The sequence below is a fragment of the Aethina tumida genome, chromosome 1 (genome assembly GCF_024364675.1).
Source record: "Aethina tumida isolate Nest 87 chromosome 1, icAetTumi1.1, whole genome shotgun sequence".
NCBI classification, from domain to species: domain Eukaryota; kingdom Metazoa; phylum Arthropoda; class Insecta; order Coleoptera; family Nitidulidae; genus Aethina; species Aethina tumida.
In genome coordinates, this window is record NC_065435.1 from 63,750,783 (window position 1) to 63,777,670 (window position 26,888).

A 26,888-nucleotide genomic window follows, 5' to 3' on the forward strand; every position below is an offset into this window, starting at 1 on the left:
AATTTAAAATTCTTGATTTACATTTCAAGGATACCGTTACTACAAAATTAATTAAAATAACGAGGCAATTTTAGACAAATATATGCATGAAGTATGTCGTTTTTAGACTGAATAAAAACATAATTAAATGGAAAAAGTTATTCTAACATAAAAGCATTATTTAAAAAACTAATTTAATTAATTTACTTCAAGATTATTCTTTTGTATCTTGCGGGTTAAACATTTTATACCTCAGCGGCTGGTGAACTCGTACATTCCTTCTGTGTGTAGAATATATGAGACATATTAGATTTGGAAGGTTGTTTGTCTAAGAGTTTTTTGTGCCACACTTTTTGTACATTTTTTCGCGTGTAAATTCGAATAATGCAGACACATTTCAGAATTAATTTCAGTCATATTGTATTTAAGGATTTATTAATTCATTTCAAAATCAAGTTTGATAGGAGGCAAATTATTGGTTTAAAACACTTTTGTTTGGTTTGAAGAAATTGTCAATCGAATGAACCGAAATGGCAGCACTGTCTGGAATTATTGGTGAGCATGATCAGAAGAAATTCGTCACTGCTACATTAGAACTTTATGTTATTTGAGATCGAAATGTGACCACTCATACAATTGCCAACCAGTGATTTACAGGAAGGTAGAATTTACAGTTCAATTTGATCTTGTGTACTTTTACCGTCTCCACTTTGTGTTTTAGAATGAAAGTGATCAATATTTGTTCCAATTAACTCAAATAGTATGCCAAAAGATCAATGAAATCGGAGCACTGGACCTATGTGTACTATTTTCTGTGATACTGAATATGAGATCTTTCCGGGCCTTTTTTAACACAATTTTTATTGTTACTTGCTTTCAAAAACTCCTAAAAGGTTGTAAGATAAAATAAAGTTCCAATTAAGACATTTATTATTTAAAATATTGCAAGTCTGATTTATATTTTAAGAAATAAAAATTGTTTGTTGAGTCAATGAACCAAAATTTCAGATAAACATTTGTAAATACCGGATTAATGCTGATGTTATTTGGTTAGTATGCTTTGAATTACGTTTCATCCTGATGAATTAATTTGCTTTACAAACGTCTTTCGAGAAGACATGCTCTCAGATATGAAAATATCTCTCGTAGTTAATTTAATTAGTATTTCACTTGGAAGATACAGTATTCCTTGACTAAATGGGAGAATCCCGGTGGCTTTAAGCGTCTTATATATAATAACAATGTTAAATGAAGAATTAATTGGCTTCACAGTAAAGTGAGAATTGTGTCTTGAATTCAGCACGTCATCGAGTGTAACAGAAACTTTGTTAAGCTAATGAATCTGATGATTATACTCAACGGCATAAATTATACATATTTGATAACTTAGGGGAATGCGAAATCTTGCGGCAAGTTTACCAAGCCATCTCTCCTAGGTATATATTACTAGAATAAAATTTATTCTTCTCTTGATATTATTCGCAAACTAAAACCGAAGTATTTTGCATAGTTGTGGAACCCCGGGTCCCGGCTGGCACGGCTAAAAATCCAATTTACAAAAACAGGCCCATAAAACTAAACGAATGACCACTTCAATTATTAGAGCAAAGGGAAACTTTTATTAATCCCGTCACGGCGCGTGGTAAATTGCAGCTAAACAAACACCGCGAGAACTTTTCTTATGGCGGTGCATCGAGAGTAAGTTTCCCCCTCAACAGTAAAGTTTCCTGCAGTTGCAGTAGACCACTCTGATTGCAATTGCGACCTCCACAATAAATAGTCCGTGCAGGTATACAATCTCACCCCCCAACGGTCGTATATCAGGTCACCCCGCTTATAAACTCCCGGGAATAGGCTTCAAGGGGAAATCGACTATTAAGTCTACACTCCATCCATGCAATTCCAGCGCACGAACTCCAAAATTTGATTATTTCTGCTTTCCAGCAAACGCTAAACCGTTCTGACATTTTAAAACACTACATAGAATGTATTTATGTATAACTTACAGTACCTTCATGTATCATTATTTTTTTTAATTTTTAACTAATGCGGATAATTAAATGAAACATTATTTAATTTAGTTAATTTAAATATTGCATGCATTGCATATATGTGCTTATAGACAAAATTTGTTAATGTTAATAAATGTTTTTTGGTTCAAAACCTACTGAATAATATTTTAGCCATAGAAGAGATATAATATATGATAAAATATATAAAATAAATAGAATTTGGGTAATAAGAGTATTAGTATAAATATGGTACTATTAGTACAATATTTCAATATTGTTGAAAAATAATATAATTTGTTTTATTTTTGGCAGTTTATTCCATAGACTGTGTGATTAAAAAATAAATTCATAAAAAGAGCATAATTTTTAATTTTTGTACAGAATTATGAATATGTATATTTATATATACCCATTTCAGGGGATGATTAATTCAGTGGTGCAATTAGATTTTCTATAAAAAATTTACTAATATGATTTCTTTAATTTTTATGTCTAAAAAATTACTCTGTAAGTTTTGGACCAAAAATAACGTGACATTTTGTCTATAAGTACATATTTTACAGCTTGAAAAAAAAAACAATTGAAAAAAGTTTGTCAAAATTGGACAAAAAATACATATTTATATGGGTCACAGTGTATATCAACTATGAGTAAGTTTTAGTATAGTCTTCAAAATGCCGTGAGGTATTAAAATTGAGTGTTCAGAGTGAAAAAAAACTCCGTCAATTAACACGATTAAATCAAAAATACACAAAACCAACAGTCAAGCATGAAGAAGGTTCGGTGATGCTTCTCTGGTTTCGGTATCGGCACGATTTATATAATTGAAAATATTAGGAACACATTTATTTATCGCGATATTCTCAGACGCATAATGTTACCTTATATTGAAGACAATTTCAGTAGACTCTACAGAGAACTTATGAGAAATTCTTGACAAGAAGATCAGGGACAAGAACTATTCTAATAAGACTGAATTTTTTTACGAATTTAAATGAAAAAGGGGAAAATACCGACTCTGCTCTTATTGATAAACTGTTAGAACCAGTTCCATGATCATCAGATGTGAAGTTGTAATGTTTAACAATGGCAATTTTACAAAATATTAATAAGATTGAGTTGTTTTTGACTTTTCAATAAAGATTTTTGTTAAAATATATAATATTTTTATATCTTTACCTACTTTTGACCCACTATAATCATTGCTTGTAATTTACTTTGTTATTCAAACTAAAATTGTCTATTTCCTATTGGCCAAAACGTTATATTTGTCTTTGCTAACATAAGACTGGGAACTGAGAAAGATTTAGTTGTAGTTAACCACCACACTAGTTGTACTGCATACAATAACAATCAATCAATAAAATACAATTTTATAAAATCAACTAGAACATGATAGTTGTCGAGGAGAATAAAAAAACAGTAATTAAAAAATTTATAACCGATTACAGTTTGAGGGACACGCAAATGTAGCAGTAAATACATTTCGTAAATTGAATGTGCCATGTCATAAAGAGCTTACATATTTAAAACCAATCAATAGTATTCAACAAAACGCACCACTTTATCCTTGATTTTATTCTAAATATAAGCATGTATAAAATGCTAAATTATTGATCCACTTGAACATTTACATAATTTGTCATTAAAACTTATTGAATATTGAATAATGGGCCACCTATATCTGGTCACAATGCAAACATGAAAGGAACGATTTTTGTAAATCGCCCGAAGTCATCGCCAATATAGAGAATTTTTAATAAAAATAGCTTTTCCATCTCAACAATTTAATATTTACCAATCGTAAGGCCACATTGTTTGAACAGTGTAAAAATCCTTATACATTCCATGTTGAAGTTCAAGGCAAAACACCAGATAAAACATTTAAAAATCGAATGCTGTGTTTGACTTCTCCTTCGATAAATTTTTTAAAAGAATCACAAAAAATCTAGAATAATTAAGGTAACGTACATTTATGGATTATAAATTTCATTATTACAGCCCTCCATTAATAAATTCCCGGCGTTCATCTAATTCCATCACGTCAAATATATTTAAAGTCTTCGTAAAAAAGTTGAATGACTCAGGGTAAATACTTGTTTTGTTTCATTAAGCGTTCATTGCGAAACGCCATTGTAACTGAAATTCATAAAGTTGTGTCATGGAACATTTCACACAACAAAAGAGGCTCAACCTGAATGAAATGTGAAAATTCAAGACCACGATATTAAATTATATCGTATAATGAAGAAACTCACCAAATAATAGGAACAAAGTCTGTTTCAAATGTAAAACATGATTTATTGAACGAAACCGTCTAGATAATATATTCCAATTTATTTTTTTTACGTTCGAAGTAATATTTTCTACGGGATTTAAAGTTCTATTTGGTAATAAATATAATTTTCCCATTTTAGACGAGGTTCGAGAAACTTTTAACAAGTCGAGTTACAAATTGGCGAATATCGAATATGACCAATTAATTAAAATATTCGCCAGCCAAGTTCTGCAAGGTTCAAACTCTTAAACGTATCTGAACATTTGGAAGTTAGTTAATCATAACGGTTGCACAGAACGCAACCAAACAAAACTTAACGAGCGAATTACGTATTTAAACTTGACATCTCCCATAATTAATGTGCATTCACATTGAATTTAACTTTGTTAACATTTTTACAACTAATTTATATTGCAATCATATCGAATTCCTTTCGCTTAATTTTAACCCGGGACGTTGACGATGGTGCAAAGAATGGCTAAAACTAAATGGCGTCAACTTCTATAACTTTAATCATTAATAGTTCCCTTCTTTTTGTTCCGTTCAAATCCACAGTTTTATGTGATATTGAATTTTGCCGTGACAACTCCTCGCACTCCCGTATCTCCGTGATTGCAACTTATTCCCCTATGCAATAAATAAAACACGACATTGAGTTATATTCCTTTTATACTAGAATAAATCAGGCGAATAACGGTATAAATATTAAGGAATATAATTGTCTGAAGTCTGCAAGTCTCTTTTATGTAATATTGCCACTTTAAAGGGGCGGAGATGTCTTGAAGAGATACGAATAATGAAGGTAATTAGAGTGAAACATTATAAATGGAAGGAAAACAAAGAAAATCAAGGAAGGACAAAGTTTTGATGGCGTTTTGTATTGGCACAGACGTTTCGATGAAAGATTTTGATAATGATAATAAATAATTACGAGATACTGTGTAAAATAACAGCAGTTTTTTATTAAAGTAATATTATTCTTTATAGTTACTTTGGGAGTATAATATGATATACAGGATGTTATAAATAGGTTGATTTTGACAGTTTTGGGTACTTACTGACAGAAAAATAATAATTAAATATCGAAGAAATGTAACATTTCTGCTATATTCCAAGGTAATAAATAGAACATCTTATTTCAAATAACACTACCACAATCAAATTCGTATTTAAAATCATGGTTTATACTATGTTAAAATATACATTAAAAATATAACTTTTTCCACATTTTGGTAATATTTAATGTTGTCATTTATTATAAATAATGAATAATTTATGAAACTGATTGCGTGACATTTTTTCCAAATAATATTTAAATTATTATTAAATCTTTTTTAATTAAAATTTATTTAAATATTTGCAATATTAAATTATCTATATTAAATATACAATATTTGAATCAAATTTGTCATAAATTTAAAATCGTCAGTTAACATGCTTATTTATACAAAAAAAATTAGCATAAATATTTATTAAAATATCTAATAAACATTAGCAAAATTAATATTATAAAAAATAGATCTTCAAATTTGTGCCATCAAAATAAATAAATATTTTTCGATACGATCGATACTGAATTTTATATATCATTTCGAAATGTAAATGCGATAATTATTTTGAAGGTCGCATATTAACCTATGTAAATACTTAAATATGCTTTTAGCGTTGAAAGAGAAAAAAAATTCTGTTTCACCAATACTTACTTATACTTTATGTTATCTCGAAATTTAAAGGTGGTGATTTTTTTGAAGGACGAGATATCAAAATGCGATTTGCGGCTATCTACATTTTAAAACAATAAACGCCAATCTACCTACGTTCCGACGATCTAAATATCTCATTTCCATTTCTTTTCCATTGAACCATTTGTTTCATATCTGTACTGTAATAATCGATAAACGAAATCAAAAAGTGAACGACATGTTTTCATAATTTTTTAATATTTCTTAGGCAATGTACTTATAAATTTGTTACGAGTTTGTCATGATCTTTTCATGTGGATATACCCTCCTTCAATTTTCTTTCAAATAAATTAGGAAAATATGAACAGGGAACTCGAAAGACTTCCGTCTTTTAGTAACGCCTTTACAATCTATAATTCTAGTTTTATGTGAAGTGGTGGAAGTAATGCTCTCTCAAGGATTAAGTTTGGTTTAACGACATTCTTTACTAAAATTTATAATATAATATTATAAATTATGTTTAAAACATTATTATATATTTATATTATATTATATTATATATAAACAAAAAGTCACGACGTATACGTTAAAATGAAGTTTTTCTGGCATGAGCAAATGAAAGCCATTCAATTTTGCAATTTCTTTATCTACTAAAAACATTAAGGAAACATTTAGATATTAAAATAATATTTTTAAAATGAATGGAAAAGTTGTCAAGCCGAAGTTATTTTATTTTTATTTATATGACAATTTTTACACGCTGTTGATTTTTTTAAAATCAAATGTGAAACAACAATATTAATAAATGTAGAGTTTAATGCTCAAACTGATTTAAACAATTAATATGATTGTACATATTTCAATAATGTATGTAAATATAATTTATTTTAAAATCACTGGAAAATATTTTTATATATTTATCTACTAATAAAACTACATTTTAAATTTATAAAACAATATTAACTTATAAAATATAAACAAATTTTTGTAAAAAGTCGGACAGATATTGATGATGTTTGTAATATATGGATATGTTACTAACGTATATTTTAAATATTAAAGTCATACTTATAGGGGCGTGTCATCATATTTGTATATCGCATCGCCCATTACTTCTTTTCCCTCTATTTTAAAATATGACTGAGAACTTCTTCTTGTTTTATGTTCATTGTGTGAAAGGACCGGAATATTTTACTAAAATAATGATATAAATATATTTCATTTTTTAAGGAGACGATTACTAGACCAGTTATTATATATTATATGAAATATAATGTTTGTATCACTAAAATCATATACGTTTCTTTTAGAAAATAGGACCTCGTGAAATTAAGTAGAAATTTAAGGTATGTATATGTATATATCAGGGGTGGCCAACCTGCGGCTCTTTAAAGGATTATTTGTGCCTCTCAATAAATGTACCCGAGTTCCCTTTTCATTCAAAAATTAAGAAGTGAAATAAATGCGTTTAATTTTTAATATTTAAATGTTACCTACTTTTTAAAATTCATCTTCTATTAATAAATTTAGACTTTATGGGTCAATCTGATTTAAATAAGTAATCTGATTATACTTCGACACTAAATACTGTAAATATAATTTACTTTAAAATAACTAGCAGATTTGTCTGATTTATTTATCTACCAATAAAGCCACATATTAAAATTTTAAAATAATATTAATTTCTGGCAAAATTAGTGAAGAGATATATTTTAATAATGTTTGTAATATATGTATAGGGGCTTGTCACCGTATTTGAATATCGCACTCCGGATTACTGCTTGCCCCGTTTTCTGCATATGAGTAAAGGCGAAGCCTCGGGCGGTGCGCAAGTAATATCTATTTCAAAATATGACTGGGGGAAAAGAAGATGAACCCCTTCCTGAATCTCCATGTTCATTGTGTAAAAGAAGCTAGTAATAATTTAAATATATCACTTTTTAAGGGGGAGGCTAGCTCAGTTTCTGTTTAGATGAATAGGATTTGGTGAAATTGACTAGTGAAAATTGTTTGAATGTTATTAAAGTTTCGTATACTACCTAAACGAATTAGAATTTCAAATTTTCCATGGAATAATTTTAACGTAAAATAAATAACCTAATAAAATAGTTTATGACAAAATGATCGAAGTATACTGTGGCATAAGTTTATGCCAACCCTTAATGAATATAAAACATAAATCCCTTAGATAACAAGGTAGTTTATAAGCCAAATTTAACCATAAAGCTGACTCATTAAATTTACACTGGGGATTTTCAATCTATTTCCCTTAGTAAGTAAATTTTAACATTTTTATTTATTGTATATCGACGATATTTTGGCAAAAGGGTAAATATACCAAATTCATAGAACCCGGCTATTTGATTCCTGTTTGGTAACGATTTTATTCAATTTTTGATGAGGAGCGACCAATTATTTATATTATCCGATAACAAATTAATGTTTTCGATACTTCTATACTTTTAATACTATTTTGATGAAAAGAAACTTCAGTTAATGTGAATAATATTTTTGTTTTCATTAAAAATATACTGAACATACAAATAAATTCTATTGAAATTTGAAATAATTATAAAACGTTACATGTATTAAATACATTTTTGTAAAAGGCTTTTAAAACAATGCTTTTGAAGAACTTCGTTGCATATTCTAAAGGATATCTGAAGAGGATTTTTGATCAAAGAGAGATTTTTACTTTTATATTTAACTATAAATACTTACTTATTTTAAATATAATTCTCTTTGCAACTGTTTTGTTCTGTTTTATCATTTTAATAAGGTTTCCTTTATAATATGGTACAGTTCTAGATGGTTTAATTTTATATTTTTATCATATCATATCATAAGATATTCTAAACTGGAATGCTTATAATTTAAATAAGTCATTGTGTACATTATTGTTGTAATTTTAAAATTATATTTATATATGTAAAAACAATATGTATAAAGTAACTGGTCTATCCAATTTATGATTTAAGAATTGCATATTTTTTATAATTATAATAATAAATAATAATAATAAAACTGAGAGAAAGCAGAAGATATGGAGTTTACGGCTAAATAAATCAATCATTTCGTATAATATTCAAAATTTTAAAGTAGCTAGACAAGCCGAAATTACAAAAAATTTTGTCTCAATTTGAAACGAAAATAGATAACTAGATAATTCGGATGTTGAAAAACAATCCAAACTATTCGTCAACTAAAATTAAATAAAGCCATCCTGGAAGAAATGGGACTTGCTGAAATTAATTCAAGGATTGTGAGAAGATGGTTAGTGGATGGGGGTTCGTTTAACCCTAGATCTACAACAAAAACCCTTGTTTCTACTAAAAAAGTGTAAGTTCAATTTTTACTTCCTTAGGATCACATTCACTGAATCAGAACTGTGGAGACGAGTAGTTTTTAGTGACGAACCTAAATTTAATTTATAAAAAAGAGATGATTCTGCTTGTGTTAAACACAAAATATACAAAAAGTTGGTTATACCAAACATTTTATTTATTGTTTATTTGTGCTATGCTTCAATTCTTCTGGAATAGGCAGTTTGACTAATTTATGTACAGGGATATATTTACAATAATTTACTTCCATATATTGAAGAAATTGTGTTCATAATAAATGTGTCTCAACATGAAAATATGAAAAATTGTGACGGATTGGTTATAAGTTCCAAACATGAATGTTTTGTAATGCCCGTCCCAATCTCCAGACATCAGGTCTACAGAAAACATGGACGATTACGTTTAAAACCTAACTCGACATAAAAATTTTACAAATTTTAATGGAGTCATCACAGCAATTCAAGAAGATTGGAGAAATATAAGCATGTCATATATTCGGAAATTGGTCTAGTTTATGCCACAGACATATGCTTAAAGCAAAGTTTCGATATTTATGTTCAGATCAAATCAGAAAAATATATGTAACATTTTATAAAATTAGAATATAGTATAGTATAGTAGTAAATTAATATTATTTTAACAGTATACATGAAATAAAAGAGTTATAGGTAAAAACATTTTAAAAAGTTGCTGTAATAATGACCACTACTGTATGTAACATATTGAATTTAATCTAATTTTAAAAACAAGTTTGTTTTTTAATTTTAGTAAAAGTTGAATTGAATATATTTGCGTTCAATTTTAACAAAGATGCTCTCGAAATTACGGTACAACCATTTAATCTAAAACGAATTCTGACGTTCCTATAGCAATTTCATCCATTGTTATCGGATTTACTTTATCCGTGTCTGATGTTGAATTTTCCTTCGTAGCGCTTGTGAAAATCCTTGAACAATAACAGTAACTGTCATTGACAACTAGATGTCACGTCTCAAGATGATGTAAGATCAGATTTTGGTAGTCCGGGACTAAATTTTCGGGATGATGTCGAGAGGCAGAAAATGAACGACGACGTGGAGTTAAAGACGCTCAACATTCAGGTTTTATGGGTGAAATAAAAAGAACGGAGGAAAAGTTAAAACATTACCATATAGGGAACGAAACGCTTTCTCTTATCGATTTAATTTTGTACATGAAAGAATTTACTGATCGTCCTTAATATTAAAAATAGACTAGTTTGCTATGTCAGGAATGTACACATATTGCTGATGGCAATAAAACACGATTTATATAGAATTTATGTAGAAAAAAATATTTCATACTTATTCATGTACATTTTTGTTATAAATCTGTTTCAGTAACTTCCAGAGAAGTATCACATATAATTGTTAGATTGCACGAAAACATTTAAAAAACCTCGTGATAAAATGCGTTTTATTTTTCGACAACACAAAGCAATATAAAAACTTGAATTTCAAGAAAAAAAGGTTTTTTTGTCCAACAAACAATGTATAACTTTTAATGTGGGAAAATACGTGTCCAACAGTGGAAAGTTGGACAGAGAATGGAGGATGTGTAATAAATATTTCACGCTTATTATGCAAGTAACCAATTAGACTGTGCATGTCGTGGTGCACAGGCAAATACTCGACAATATATTCCAAGTTATATCCTGCAGTTGTCTAAAAAATGCAACTCATTCCTGTCGTGACATAAAATTGAAATAAATGCTCGTTCGTTAACAATCACTAACACGAAAAGTCGGACAGAAAGAATTATTACGTGGCCAAAAAGTAAAAAAGACCACGGAAAAGTCATTTATTATTTATACATAAATTACGGTCCCTTTATATCAATTTAATATTATCAAAGTTTTCAATTATCCGAAATTGATTAAGCGTAATGAAATATAGTCACAGATCACCTTAATGGCAAAATCGATGGTAAATTATCAGTTTCACGAACAGTAATATAAATGGACTTACATAGGAAAGTTAAACCAAGAACTGACAAATATAACTTTTAATGTCTTGAGAAACTCTGTTTCAAAGGCTTTTATTGATCATAAATTTCAAACTAACAACGCAGTCCGATAAAATACGGGACTGTCGTAGTTAAACGGATATTCGTGTACCTTTAATACTTTGAACGTTTGTAAAAATATAAATTATGTTGTAAAATGACGAAAAATGTTTCATATTCCTGCATAACGCGAGTTTAAGGCACTCCGAAAACGAATTATGGTTAACATTGTGGAAAAAAATCCCAGTCGTGTTGTATGTTCAGGCAGAATTAGTTTTGTTAGTGTTATCGATTCGTTTTTTGTAACAAATGTCTAAATATCGTGACTTTCTCTTATCGGAAAGCTACGATAAAAGTGGCCGCTAGAAAATTCCCACATCCAATAAAAGTAAAACAACTCCCGTAATGGGAACACCCAAAAATTGATACGCACGTTGGTGAAATATATTATCGATTGATTTTGTTCACGTTATGTTAATCTAATCGTGCATTTAGGTATTTTTTGTCTACAAATTCCTTTTAATTGTTTAAACTCCATAATTAAGTCATGTTCAAAAGTTAGGTATACTGAAGAAAGTATGTAAACAAACTTAACAAATTTATAAAAATCAACAATTTGTTTTTATTCGTTATGTGGTACAGAAAATAAAAATAAGTATAGTATACTTCCGTAGACAGTGGTGACAGCTTGACACCTCCTCTACTTGTCTTCTATGAGTTATTCAATTCTCCTTACAATATTTTTGCCCATGTCTACAAAATTATAGTTCGAAAATCTCGAAGAGTATTAGGGTGGGTTGATGGTTCGAAAGACGCCTTTTAACATTTCCTATACATGCTCGATAGGACTTAGGTCAGGTGACCTTCGGGGCTTGTAAAGTTTTAGTGCTTCGCACGGTTTTAACTTAAAACATTAACAATATCCCTTGCTTATATCGGAAAGGTCATCATGCTGTGATATGTGTACAATTCTATACGGTCAATATAATAAATTCTTCCCCAGACCATAACGGAACCTCCTTAAAATGAGTAAAATTTTTGAACTCTTCGACGATTTTGTGGAATATCTCGATTGAACTAAATACAGACTCATCACTGTACAGACTACTATCATCTGTGAAAAGTACATTTCCATTCTTCCGTCCAGTAAACACCCTTGCCCATTCTAGTCGTTAGTTTTTATGGTTGCAATGGTCTTCGTGAACGGAAACCTGCATTTATCAATCTCTTTGTACTTTAACTGGAGCGGTATGAGCTCCTGTAGAGTTTTCTAGTAAACCAGCCAGTTGCGAGGAGAAAGCTGTAGGGTCCCTACTGGCTTTCAGTCGCAAATATCGGCCTTCTTTGTTCCGTTTTCCTTCGTCTACTACTTGGTCTTTCAGAAGTAAAACCATTGATGAAATCGGGCACACAAATGAGAAATAACACTTTATGCAACATTGAGTCTACCTGCAAATGCAATTTGATAGAAAAAAAAATTATTTACTTCTACCAATCCTCTGTTTTATCCAATGCATTTATTACATCTTTTCGTAAGTTCGTGGATATCTTTCCCAATTGTTCTGGGATAATTTTCGCATTCATCAATTACAACGAATTAAAAAAAATGATTTTTAGTATATTAGTATAAGTATAGTATACTAATTAAAAAAATAAATTCATAAGAAGTATATGATTTTTAATTTTTCCTCAGATTAGATTAGAACATTAACAATAATATATTTTGTCTTTTTGATTTAAATCATATTTGAATTAATTTTTTTGTATATCGAAGATGTATAATTTTTAGTGACTGTAAATACTAACTGAAACTGTTAACATGCTTTGATTGATTGATCGATGAAATAAAACACCGAGATGAAACCATTTTAAGTTCTTTAAATAATCCACATATCATTAATTATAAATATAAAAAGAAAATACTTTTATGGGTAGTTTATGAGAAACATAACTAACAGGTAAATGCAGCATTTATAGTAACTTGAAAAATTCATGTCGATCAAAAAATGAGATTAACTCGTGAACATTTTGATGAAATAATTTTTGTTGACGTGGCTTATTTCAACAACGATGCGTCGACTAGTTTAATCCTCTTTTAGTGGTGAAACACCATCGAAAACCATTGTATGTAGCTGATAAACTGAATTATAGAAAACATTGATGGTGTAATATTGACAGGTCGACACTAGAATTTCCATGAACATTTAGTCATTGGATCCCCCATAAATGTTAGGCTCATGTCTATTGGGATAATGATATAAATCAATAAAATCGGTTGAAATTTTTCAAAAACATGTAGGCAACAAACAGGTAAGGAAATAAGATGAACAAACTGAAATAAAAATTGTTCATATCAGAAGTATTTGAAATCAAATGGTGCTTATTTCTTCTCGGAACAGCACTTGCACCAGTAAAGTAGGATGGTTGCCAAGAATCTTCAGAAAAATTGGGGAAATCACGTGCTGAATATGGATGATATTTCTCCACCAGAACACTCAAGCTCAAACAACAGATTTTGCGTGTACCCAAACAGATTAAAAAATAAGTAAAATTATTGAAAACATTTCTTGTAGAAAAATAATATCTTTTTCATTTTAATAATATTAATGATCTTTTATCAAAATTTTATCAATTTCCTGCAGTTATTTTTTTTTTTTTGATAAAATATGTATGTCAATTCGGTTATTAGATTATAGCAAATCAGTTCTAATTCAAAATTCATTGTTGTCGGTTCGTTAAATCGCCAATCAATAATAAATAACGGAGCGTATTGTTGCGCACATATGGAACATTCGCATCACGTTCATAGTGCACGGTTCTACATATGCACCGCACCTTCGCCGTAAATAACTCCGTCGTCTTGGGCCCTCTGCGCTCCGCCGTGGTATCCACAAAGAACAATGCCGTCTTTTGAACGCCGGCTCCAATTCAACAATCAATTTCTACATCGAAACGTTAGAGTACAAAACCCACTTATTCCACGGGAACAATTTATTTACTTCCACAGGAGAATTTCCACAGATTGATCAGATTTGTTCGCTGAGATTTAATGTTAATGGAAATAGAACGGAATAGCAATGATGTTGCAAAAATTATAGACTTTTTGGCTTTTTGTTTGTATTACGAGCACTCCCTTTTACTTTGTTCCACCGATAAATGAGAGCGCAAACATTAAAGTGAAGAATTTACATAATTTCCCTCTATTCTTGTCTTGGGGCGAACGGAACGTCGATAAGTGAGTGCTGAAAACAGGAAAAGGCAAATATAAAAACACTTACCTTCTTCGCATCCTTTGCCACCTTTGCCGAGTGGACAAAGACACTTGGGCTGTTCGTCGCCAACTCCTAAACTGCATCCTCCCCCGGGCCCGCAATCGAGGGGGCATAGTTTCTCAATTGATATTGGCAGTGTGGCTCTCGGAACAGTCGTACCGTCAGGTGTTAGCTTCTGTTCCAGTCTGGGACCTTGCGTAGTGAAATTACCAAACGAAGACGTGGCATTCGACGATCCCTCGAGTATATCGTTGCTCTCTTCTGTCACGTTCGACAGGGTGAATTCGAGTGCATCCATTACTGCATCCTTCTGATATATGATGTCTTCGCGCGTGATTGACTGCGACTCCTCAAGGGAGAGAGGTGATGCCGTCGAATTAATTTCTGAAAGGAATATTTTGATATGGTAGAAACCTACATATAGCACATCGATAATGTTACATAAAATATTGAATAAAATATTATGTACTACTCAATTAAAAAAACCGGCACAAGTGGTGAATGTATGTATAATTCGTGCGACTCCGTTGTTTTACGTTTTCGTGATAATCAACCCTGGTGGATAAACAGTGAAAAGCGGGGTTCTGGGAATGCAATCTATTAAAGTGTAAACACCAACAACGTTGCTGTAGTGATTATCAAGCAAACGACTTTAGTATTCTGTAGAATAGACGTGGAAATGTCCTGAAACTAATGACATTCCAGCTTTAAATGTAGAAAAATTACTTGGATAAATGATGGAAAAAGAAAGAAATGGTGCGTTTAGAATCTTAGTTAAGCCTTAACTTTTTTCAATTTACAGTGTTCGTTTCAAACGTCTAATTCGCCCAATTGTGTGGACTTTTTCCTAAAACGAAAACGACAAAAATAAGATATTCCAATCTGATTTTCTCGGGAGTGTCACTGTATATTAATATAACTTAATGCACGAAGAATAATAACTGAGTATTCCATCGGAAAAGTTCTCCGCGAAACGTTAAATTAATTCAGCAAAGTGCGACAATGGAGACGCCGCAGTGTTTTCTGGTTTCGCCTCGGAACAGAATTTATTTGTAGTCGCAGGTAGGACATAAAAGTTGATAAGTTATTGTTAAGTTTCGCCCAGGGTTTTAATTTAATAATGCATATTTCAAAGGAATGTGTATCTAAGTTGCAACTTGAGGTGCTTAATTAAAGTATGCATTATTAACGCCCACTAGAGTTTCTCGGCCACCAACCGCCTCTCGGAATTATTAGTTTGACCTGAAATTACCCACTTTGTTGCATATTTATATTGGGACAAGGGTTTGAATCAAAGCGCACCGCTGTCGTGTGTTTACGGAATGGTAAAATTAGTTAGTTAAATTGAGATACTTTAATTAGAGTTTATTTATATATTCGACAAATATATGTAATGTACATGTATTTTATGTTTTAAAAAATATTTACATGGACACAAACCTATTGAATATATTTCGACCGAATATTTAAATTCACTAGACCGTATACTAAAATTTGGCACTATTATATTAAAATACTAATTTAAATTTAATTATAACAATTAAGTTTATTGATGTGGAATATTTTCCGATTTGTGTTGACATGATTTATAGCGTCATAACGAATTGTGACGTTTTGATTAGTGTATTTCAAAATATTTAATTGTAAATATTATACTTATGAAACGATTATTTTTATACAACTATAATATGACACCTTTTACTAATCTGTCTTTCATAATCGTACCTACAGTAATGGAAAAAAGTATGGAACATTTTTAAATTTATTTTATATTTTTATCCGCTACTATTTTTCACATCTGTTATAATGGTGTTAAACAAATTCGCTGGTTCTTACTTAAATTCTTAAACACTTTCAGTGGTTTCAGCGTAGTAATGCCTAAACACGTTCACTTTTCACTTCCATAAAGGAAAAGAGTAGTAGAAGTTTATGAAAGTAAGCCGTATGCAATGTGACATGGCAAAAACATTAAATATTACTCAGAAAATTTTGTGTCAAAAATTTCGCACTGAAAGTGGGTTAAAAATCGACGCAAGCCAGAACGTCTACGAAAAACCACTCCAAAGATAGACAAAATTTGGAAAAGGTCCTCAAAGATCGTCGCAAAACAGTTACCAGCAGAACAGTTGCAGCGGGACTGCATGACCGACTTGTTAAAAAACCACTGCTATCAAAGAAAAACTGTGGAACACTGTCCTTTATTATGTCGAAAATAAAGTTAACATGTTTGAGTTAGATGGTAGAACATTTGTAAGACGTCCAGTGGGGCAACGATACCATTTTAAATACAAATTTATAGGGTTAAATATGGTGGCGGAAGCATTATGGTTTGGGGGTACAATACAGTGACAAATAGGAAAACACCATATTTACATTTCCCGAGAAAGAGATGTCACTTTCGTTGCCGTTGAATATTTCAGTAAGACGAGAATACTAAACGTATGTCTAAAATTATTACAGACTAGTTTCTAATGTAAAACTTAACTGTGCTTGAATGGGCGTCTCACTTCCCCGACCTAAATCCTATTGTCCAGCTTTGGGAAGTATTAGAACATCGAATTCGAACAAAAACATTAGAAGCAAATAAGAACATCTTAAAATCATACAGGAGCAGCGGTAACATACTCCGTTTGATACATTATAGAGACTGGTAGATTATGTGCCTAAAAGATGACAAGCAGTGATAGGAGCCAAAAATTACGCCACAAAATAATGAAATATTGATACTTTATTATGAATATTAATAAAATACTCCATACTATTTTTCAGAACAAATTGATGTTTTACTAAAAATAAAAATAAAAACCTGTGAATATAATGATCACATGATGATGAGATTAGGGAAAACATTAAGCAACATTTGAAACAAGTAAATATTGTAAATATTCCGTACTTTTGTCTACCACTGTATATATAAAAATATAATTCCTTTAAAGAAGTTGTTAATTTATAATATTCTATGAGATATTTAATTAAATAAGATTAAAAGTAAAAAATTAATATTAAAATTAAAAATAATAAAATGGTTAAAAAATTTAATTAGGAAATAGGAGTACGTGATACAATTTTAAATTAAAATTAAATTTTGTTCTATTTTCAAATTTATTGTTAAAATTCATATTTAATATAATACAAAATAAACAAATAAATAATCCAAATCAACTTTTCATATTATTTTAAAAACAATAATAGAGAATATGCGTGGCACAAGCCCCTACTGCTTATTTGAAAATACACCATCGCTCATATGTAGAGCAATTTTAGAAATGTTCATTTATCTTGATAAATGTAAACGTTTAAATATCCATATTATTGTCAGTTATGCAGTATGTTTGATAAAAACAATATAACAATATAATTGTTTATTAGTGGGTTTAATTAGGTATTTATTAATATATAAAAATAGGTTCAAAAGTAAAACAACCGTACATTTAGCCTTCTTTTAGTTAATATCTAGTAGCATACCCATTATTTTTAATAACTTCTAACACCTTTTCTTCATTGATTTTATTAGCTTTCCAATATAATCATTCGATATTTCTTTTGAATGATTTTAAACTTCTAGAGTTCATTCGTATTGAACAGTCTTTTTGCAGGGATTTTGCAATCAACTTCTTTTCAAAAGTTTTCCATTGGATTAAGGTCTGGGTTTTGTGCTGGACAAGGCATGACATGTACTCTTTAAGAAGCGAAATGTTCTTTAATTAACTTAGATGTATGTGTCGGATTCTTGTCGTGCTGAAAGTTTCACCTTGGACTGATGTTACCTTCGGCAAATGGAAGCATATGATTCTAGAGACTGTCACGATAAACTAAACGATCCATTATCCCGTCCAACTTAACCAATGGGCCCATGCCAAATCCAAAAAAACATCCTCAAACCATAACGGCACCTCTAGTCTAGTGTACTTGAGATTATAGTTTTCATTAATTGGTCCTCACCTATGAAATGCTATCAGATTTGAATAATTGGAGCCGACTTTCATCGAAAAACAAATTTGTTTTCCATTGCCCATCTATCCAGTTCACATGTTCTCTTGCAAATAGTAGTTTCGCTGCTATAGTTTGAAGAAATGAATGACTGGTTTTCTGCCATAGAGACCAGCTCTTTTTAATCTTCGTTTTATGGTACGCACCAACGTACACCACAGCTCTGTTAGTCTTGCCTTTTCTACCACTTTTGGGAACTGCTTCTAGTGCATTCCTTCTGTTAAAATTCGAAATCGTCCTTAAAATAATCGATTTGTTTAAATTTAAATCTACTGCAATTTTACTCTTTTTTCACCATTTCGAAACTTTACTACAATTTGTTGTTTAACTTGTATCGTTAAATGGACACTTCTAGGCATTTTTAGCTTTAAGGAACGATGCCGGACACAGAAATAATTTATAAATAAAATGTTGTATAAGAACTATGTAAATATGTTTAGGCACTTATTAACTAAATTAATTTAAATAAAAAGAATTGTTCTTTTAATAAAATGATTATGGTTTTTAATTTGTTGCTCTACATATGAGCGATAGTGTAGTGACGAATTTTGTTTGTTTGCGATAATTAAATACAAATATCACTTTTATCCAGCAATAAACAAAAAGTAGCGATGAAGTTACGACAAGAGTAGCTTATGCTATAGAAGATGTTTTTTCAGTAAGTGTATTATTTTTAAATTATTTGAACTTTCTTTTAGGACTTTAGATTAGTCTTTCTCCCTTCTTCTTTTGAATCTACAGAATACGGCTTGTGGGATAGATAATTGGATAATTTCGTAAAATGTAGTACTACTATTCCAGTATATATCCGAAAAGTGGCTTAAATTTACATTAGTCATGATTCAACAACTAAGTTAATATTGTTGCTTGTGGTTTACACATTTAAATGCACCTGGACTGCTCTAATAAATAAATTAATCCTAGTAATCGTGCTCAATTTGGTTAAACGTTAAATCGCGTTAATCGCAAAATAAATCGGAATGGTAATCGTTTCATTACCAGTCCAACGCGTTTTGATTATTTTATTATTTCTTCTTACCGTAACAGCTGTATCCGTCCTCTCTAAGGATGAATCCTTCCTTGCAGTCACACTCGTACATTCCATCATGCAGCTCATAGCAAAGCTGCTCGCAAGGACTTCCATGATCACAATGTCCTAAAATAATAGAAAATATACATTTATATATATATACATATAAAAAAGCGTACAGATATTAAAATGGTCATAACAATGTTTATGAATAAATCCGTACTTTGTACAATTTCAAAATGGTAACGAACACATGTAAATGCCGTAGTTGTAACGAAATGAAGCTTAACAAACACTGGCTGCGTAATGCCGGCGAGTCACGCAGCTGCTAACGGGGAACACGCCAACACGTAATCCGGATTTGCCGGGATTATCAATTTAACTCGACTCCGAGACTTACTCGCGATTGTTCCATTTCGAACGATAATCGGGCTGCTCTGCTCTTTAATTAAACTTTTTTTATTATTTATGAGTTTTAATACCTTCGTAATTATCGTTTCTGTATGGTGGACGCGGAGTCATTTTAATCAGGAAGCATGCTGCAGGATCGCGTGTCACGAATCGGATGCACGAATGTTTCGGCCGATGTTACTATGACATTTGGGTGGTATTAACATGTTTTTGCTTTACAAATTTTAATGAGTTTTATTCGTTTTTAAAATTTATTAGATTGTGGCGTTAACGGTTGGTACGTGCGCGTTCTGTTTATTTTTAATGGGATATGATTAATAATGCTTCTCTATACTTAGATTTTTTATCGATTACGTACTGTGTGGGCAGTGAGTACAAAATAACACCTCTGCAACTTTTTTATTTGTGTCTCTGATTTAAAGGTTGTTAGTTCAAAAGATGGATTATAAAAACTGTATACACGTCATAGACATATTTTTCTACATCACCCGTAAGAGATCTACTGTATTACTTTTTTTAAAGATAAACATGAGAAAAATTGAGTTGGGCAATTTGTATGGAAAAAAATACATTCTTCACTGAATGTAGCATCTTTTAAATATTAAGAAATTTTATTTTTCTAATAAAATAATGTTATCTGGGTAATTGAATAAAATTGTGAACACTATCTGATAATAGATAAATTTTATGATTATTAAAATATCTTTATATGTATATACAGTGTGGTCCATTTGTACGCTGGACACCGTTATAAAATTTTTATTTTTTGTTTTATTTTGAATTGAACGTTATTCAATTGTAAAACATGAAAATATGTACTGTCACAAAATCATTTTTTTAGTCATAAAAATTGAAAAAATCATACTAGTAAATTTTTTATAGAAAATCTGATTAAGCACCTTCTGAAATCGGTATACATCAAATTTGATAAAAAATATGTATATTGATAATTCTGTGAGTTTCTAAAGTAATCTATAAAATAAACCGTCAAAAATAGCACAAATTAACTTATTTTTCAAGAATATTGGAATATTACACTAGTACTTATGGTATACTAGTACTTTTCGTACAAAAATGTTATTTACTTCCATCAATCTAACCTATTGTTCTATTCAACGCATTTATTATATCTCTCCCTTAAATTTATGGGCATTTACAATTGAAAAAAGTAGAAACAAACTCAACAAAAAATACAAATTTAATGAAAGATCTTTCAAATGGGCCACACTATATGCAATCAGTCATACCAGTAAATATGGAAATGTTGAATTTATACGTATTATTAATGTATCATGTTTTACCACTTACACTGATCATAAAATATAAATTAATTAGGAAAATGTTATATTTAACTTTTCCACATATTTGTTAATACGGTTCCATTGGATGGGGAAGGTATCAGGCATTGTATTAACATTTTCGCAAAACATAAAATCAATAAGAATCCCATCCAAGATAATGAAGATGTAACGAAATTCATGAAGAATATTGATGCAGTATTCCAATAATTCCTATATGGCGATAGAGTTTTATTTTAGGTTTTGTTATAATAATGTTTTCACATTATTATGTATTTGTCGAAATTTGTTTGGATAATTATGCCTAGACTTACTCCAGATGGTAGGGGTAGATCAATTGGAATGTTAAAATCTACAGTCAGTCAGATCGAAATCCCAGATAGACTCACTAATCGCATAAAATGTTATTTCTCGGTTCTACTTCAGACACACCAAGGAGAGGTATTCCAAGGAATCGCAAATGAAGACCAGTATTTGCGGTTGAGAACCAGTAGGGACCCTACAACATTCTCCTCGCAACTTGCTTGTCAGGTAGAAAACTCTACAGAAACTCGTGTGCCTTTAGTTACGGTATGGACACACTTGGTAAATGTCGGTTTTCATTCGCGAATACTATTGCGACCATAAGCAACAATGAAATGGGTAAGGACTTATGTTTACTGAACAGAAGAGTGGAAATTTGGAGGCTGAAAATGTTTTGAAATTTGTAAACCACTATCAATTAGTGCATTACACAAAACCAAAACAGAAAACTTGATCAACTGTGTTGCAAAATAAATATGGACTGACTACAACTAAACCACATCTACATAATATTTATTAACATGAAAACCACAATTAATGAAAATGTATTTTGGATTTTATTTGCGAACTAAAAAATATATTTATTTATTCGGGATCAAACGTCAAAAATGGTAATTAAAACTGGAATATTGAGTGCGTTAACCACTAAAACCCAAATAACGATATCATTTCACTTCAGTTTCAATTAAAGCTCTGTTAAATAAATGATGTTTAATTTTAAAATACTTAACAATACATAAATCAATAAAATTATTTTACATTTGTCGTAATTTTAAAATATTCACTTTTACAAACTATGAAAATGTTAATTGTTAATTTAATTTAAATATGAACATGTTTTTAAGAACTAAACGCAACACTAAAACGTTGCCAGCCAAAATAGTGTGTTATTAGTGAAGCTTCCGTTTACGGATTCATATAGTAATTTGTCGTGAAAATTGCTTTTTAATTGAATTTCAGACAGTGCCACAAATAATTTGGGTTGATTACAAATTAGCACTGCAGAAGTGACATGAACGTTTAAGCTTACAATGACATAATTTCTTTCTTGCAGTCGAGCTACCATAATTGTACGTATAAATTAATTAAAAAAAATTAAGATGAATAGTGAAATACAGAAACATCTTCTTTGAATTATAAATATTTACAGTAATTAAAAAACAAGTCAATTTTAGGGTGTTGAAAACATTCTTCTGTAAAACTTACTTAACAGTTAACATTTTAGACCTTTAACTGTGCTTAATAACTAATAAACTTAGTTTATTTTACAAATTTTTCATTCATATTGTACAAACAATTCACATGTAAATTTATATTCTTCCAAGACGTATGCATATATTTAACATAAGTCTGTAGATTCTTATCAGTTCATTTCACCACAAATACAAAAACAAAGAAATATGATTATTTGTACCGAAATTTAAATATTATTATTATTATTATTATTAATACTTATTCTGTTGATAACTAAAAATTCTTTTATTTTTTTAAATCTTTATTGAATTTTTTATTATTAAAATTAAGAAGAGATGGTTTATATTAAATATTGAAAAGTAAGAATTTGATTTGCTATTATATTTTATTTCTACAGGATTTTCATGGAATTTTCAGAATTCATAAAATGGGCCCATAAAAACAAAATTGTGTGCTTTGTATTAGCTTCATTGATATAAGTTTATTGAATCAAAAATTATTATTCATCGTATCATTTGTCATCGTATTTGATAAATTATAAACGATGGACTTTCAGACATTGCCATTTTTTCAATTGAAAGTGATCTAGATCACTCCTTAGTTTACTGAGTTTTGCTTATTCGTTTTAATCTTACAGAAAGCAGTAAACAATGTTTCCAATATCCTATTTCAATCAATTTATGATTTTACTAGCGTCCGTAGCCAACAACAAGCCCCATCGAGATAAATTGTAATTCGTTATAAAGTTGATTAAATTACGTGTCCAACGTTACTCAATTCGTTTCTATCGGATGAAAAACAGCTGAATTACAGCGGATAAAATTTCAATTGATAATTTCCAGCCATCTCCGTCATTTAAGTAGTTATTCCGGCAACAAATAATCCGAGTATTGTGTTTCAACTTAATCGATAATTTATTCAATTACTAAGCCAAAAATGTTAAAATGGAAAGAATAAAAACTAGTATTTAGAGAACCATTTAAATTAATGTGTATTTACCATAAAGCTCTGATTAAAAGAGCACAAAATTGCTTTTTTTAACCGAAGCTTTTTAATAAATGATAAAGAGCATAAATGAGTAGACACAATATCAATCAATTCCATTTTGATATTGAGTTTGTTTTACTTTTTACGTTAATAGACCAATTTTCAAAGCAATTTTGATTAAAACATGATTAATGAAGGATAGGCCGTTTGCTTTCAGCCTATTTACTCCTATATAGGATTTTAATTGTATACTCAGTGTACTGGTAAAATAAATCACCTCTTATTTATTTTACTGGCAAAATTTACGGTCGATGCAGTTGAATTATTAGTCCGCAATTGTAAATTTTCTACTTCTGTTAATTACTTGTTTGTTTTCCGCGAAATGCTTTTTCGGATTTTGAAAAGTTGCCAATCAGATAAATATTAACACAATTTATAGTTAACTAAGCACATATAATAAACAACCGAACGGAAATTCTCTATAGAAATATTGACTCTACACTTCAATTAAAACTAGTCGTGTAAAAAAATTGAGGTTGCAGCTAAAAATTGCATTGGAAGGAAACAAATTGTAAAAGCAAACGTTATTTGCCGATGTTCCAGAATTGGCGACAATCAATATTTAGAGGAAATTACATAGATTTCCACAGTCTGATTTCAAGATATTTGTCCAAATTACTTCCGATATTGCCATCACCTATCAGGTTTTTCTATGGTAATTTTATTACCAAATGGAAACATTTCCGCATCGCTAAATACGTTTTAGACAATGTCATAACGAAACATTTTAAACTGAACGTGCAATTTTGCTTACTCTTATAAAACTGATTTGATGCACTTAAATGCAAAAACAGGAAAGAAAAATATTTACTACGTATATTTTGTAAATTCTAAAATATGAAGAATGTACAAGGTGATTCTAAAATAGGTGGTTAAAATTTGGGAGCTGGTAAAACATGTCCAATAAGGCATAAAATCTAATTGTTTCTTTCATTCTTTAATTAACAAAAACTGATCTAAATTGTGCAAAGAATATGAAACGCTTAATAGTTTTAAAAAATATTTAGTGGCGTATAGAAAAAGAAGATATATAATACATATCAAATTTAATCACGATGAGCTGTATTTATTTCAGGGACCTATTTTTCAAACATCTTGTGTATATTCAACAATAGAAAATAATAAAAAGGAAAAGAAATTTTCTCTTCTTCTTTTCCACATTTTTTAACTTTCAAGACTCACAGAAAACAGGCAGGCATTTTACCGAAATAATGTTTGATACTGATTTTCGAGTACATTTTCCTCATTTTGTTCTGTAACTTAAACTAAATCAGATAAAAACTGGAGTTTTATTTTTTATCAAGGAAGGTAGGTTTAACAAATTCTCCTTATTTCTTTATCATTGATATTACTATTTCAATAAAAAAACAAAATATTATATGCATTCAGTTTGGCCAATAAGAAAAAAATTTGAAGTAACTTAATAAATTTTCCTAACCTAGCTTTTATTGAAGCAAGTAGTGATAAATTAAACGCCCTCCACATTAATCTCAGTCTAGTCTCTGGACGCTTTAGATGTTACTAGCAAATAGTGCTTTTATTATATTATTACCATTTTTCAGAGACTATCTTTTTAAGATATTAATGTGCGATAGTTAATTAAGAAGTTATTTCTTTTAAAATTATTATGCTATGGGTATCAATATGTCCTTAATTGTTTTTTACACTCTAATCTAGATAATTTTTCTCTTTTCCTGAGGTGCTGAAAATGACGAACTAGGTGAATATTTTCGACAAAATTTAATGTGGAAATAAGGTATCAAATTTATTGGAAATGTTCATCTTTTTTACTTCTATAACTTATAAAGAAATACAGGAAATTTCATGTTAAAATGCAATTTGGTCTTTTTTACGAATATTGTAATAAAAGAAGTTTTAACATTATTAATGGAAAAATTTACCTTAGAAAATTGTTTTGAATGAAAATATAGAAACTCTTTTTAGAATAATGAGCTGTATCTTATCATATATATTTTTTTGTTTTTCAATCTAATAAACGTAGAATTTTGACCATAATTTTAGTTAAGTTAACGTGTTCCGCACGCCCTATTGGCAACTAAATTACAACGGCTCTGCTTGTCATTCTGACAAACCTGAATTACCACGTCATTGCTTGTCGTTTAGACATGCCTGAGTGACAATGAATATATACAATTTCCTATGTTAACAAAATCTCTTTCATTTTGCTTAAAAATTGTTTATATGCAATAATATCTTTATATTAGAATTGGTTAATGTTATCACTATATCAGATTACAATTGAAATTTCAAAAGTTTAAATTACCATTAATATTATTACTATCTGACAAAATGAACAGTCATTTTACACTGTCGGGTCACATTATTGGACGGGAAATTCTTAAAACACTTCAAGAAAAAACGATAGGCAATTTGTAAACATCAGGGAATATTAATATTATCTTTTCGTCTTTAAGAAACTGTTTTACATGCTACACTTGGCGAGGCGGCGGATGTCATTAAAATTCAAGGCACATTTCCAACAAAATTTCACTACATTTGCCGTACTTGATAACAGATAAAGCCTGTCGAAAAGCGATCGATTTATTTAGATCCATTCTTGTTTAAAATATGCCAATTCTTACGGTTGAGGAGTCATTGATTTTAAAAATTTGTTCGATATCAATGTCAGTATATTCGGATTGTTTTATTCATTCATTTTAAACGTTTACTCATCTGCGATCTTTTGTTAAAAAAAAATTCATGGAACGTAACTTGGCAGATATTAAATTTTTAACGAATCCGTTTTCAATTTAAAAATGTAGCTCGACATTTAAACTGGAGTAATATAATAGGTATTTTAATTCTCGACGCTGTGAAATTCAAAGTATTAAGTAACGATGGCGAATATAAAAAGAATAAAATTTTATGTTTGTGATTTTGTCTATGCAATCATGAAAACGTAAAACAAAACTTGACGTGTATAATCATGAAAAATTTGGCATATATATTCCGCCTTTAAAGAGGAATTTTTGTATGCAACACATTGACAAAGCTGGAAGGGTGTA

The 26,888-nt window shown here is 29.9% G+C and overlaps 1 protein-coding gene across 1 annotated transcript in view; it reads right to left on the reverse strand.

The window, feature by feature from the left end:
• LOC109595835 (pikachurin) overlaps positions 1 to 26,888 on the reverse strand; it is a 104,472-nt gene that overhangs the window by 44,604 nt on the left and 32,980 nt on the right. Inside the window, exons 2-3 of the mRNA XM_020011260.2 lie at positions 19,619 to 19,735; positions 14,596 to 14,973 (exon numbers count right to left, since the gene is read on the reverse strand). Of these exons, the coding sequence (XP_019866819.1) occupies positions 14,596 to 14,973; positions 19,619 to 19,735 (495 nt within the window). The remainder of the gene's footprint in view (positions 1 to 14,595; positions 14,974 to 19,618; positions 19,736 to 26,888) is intronic.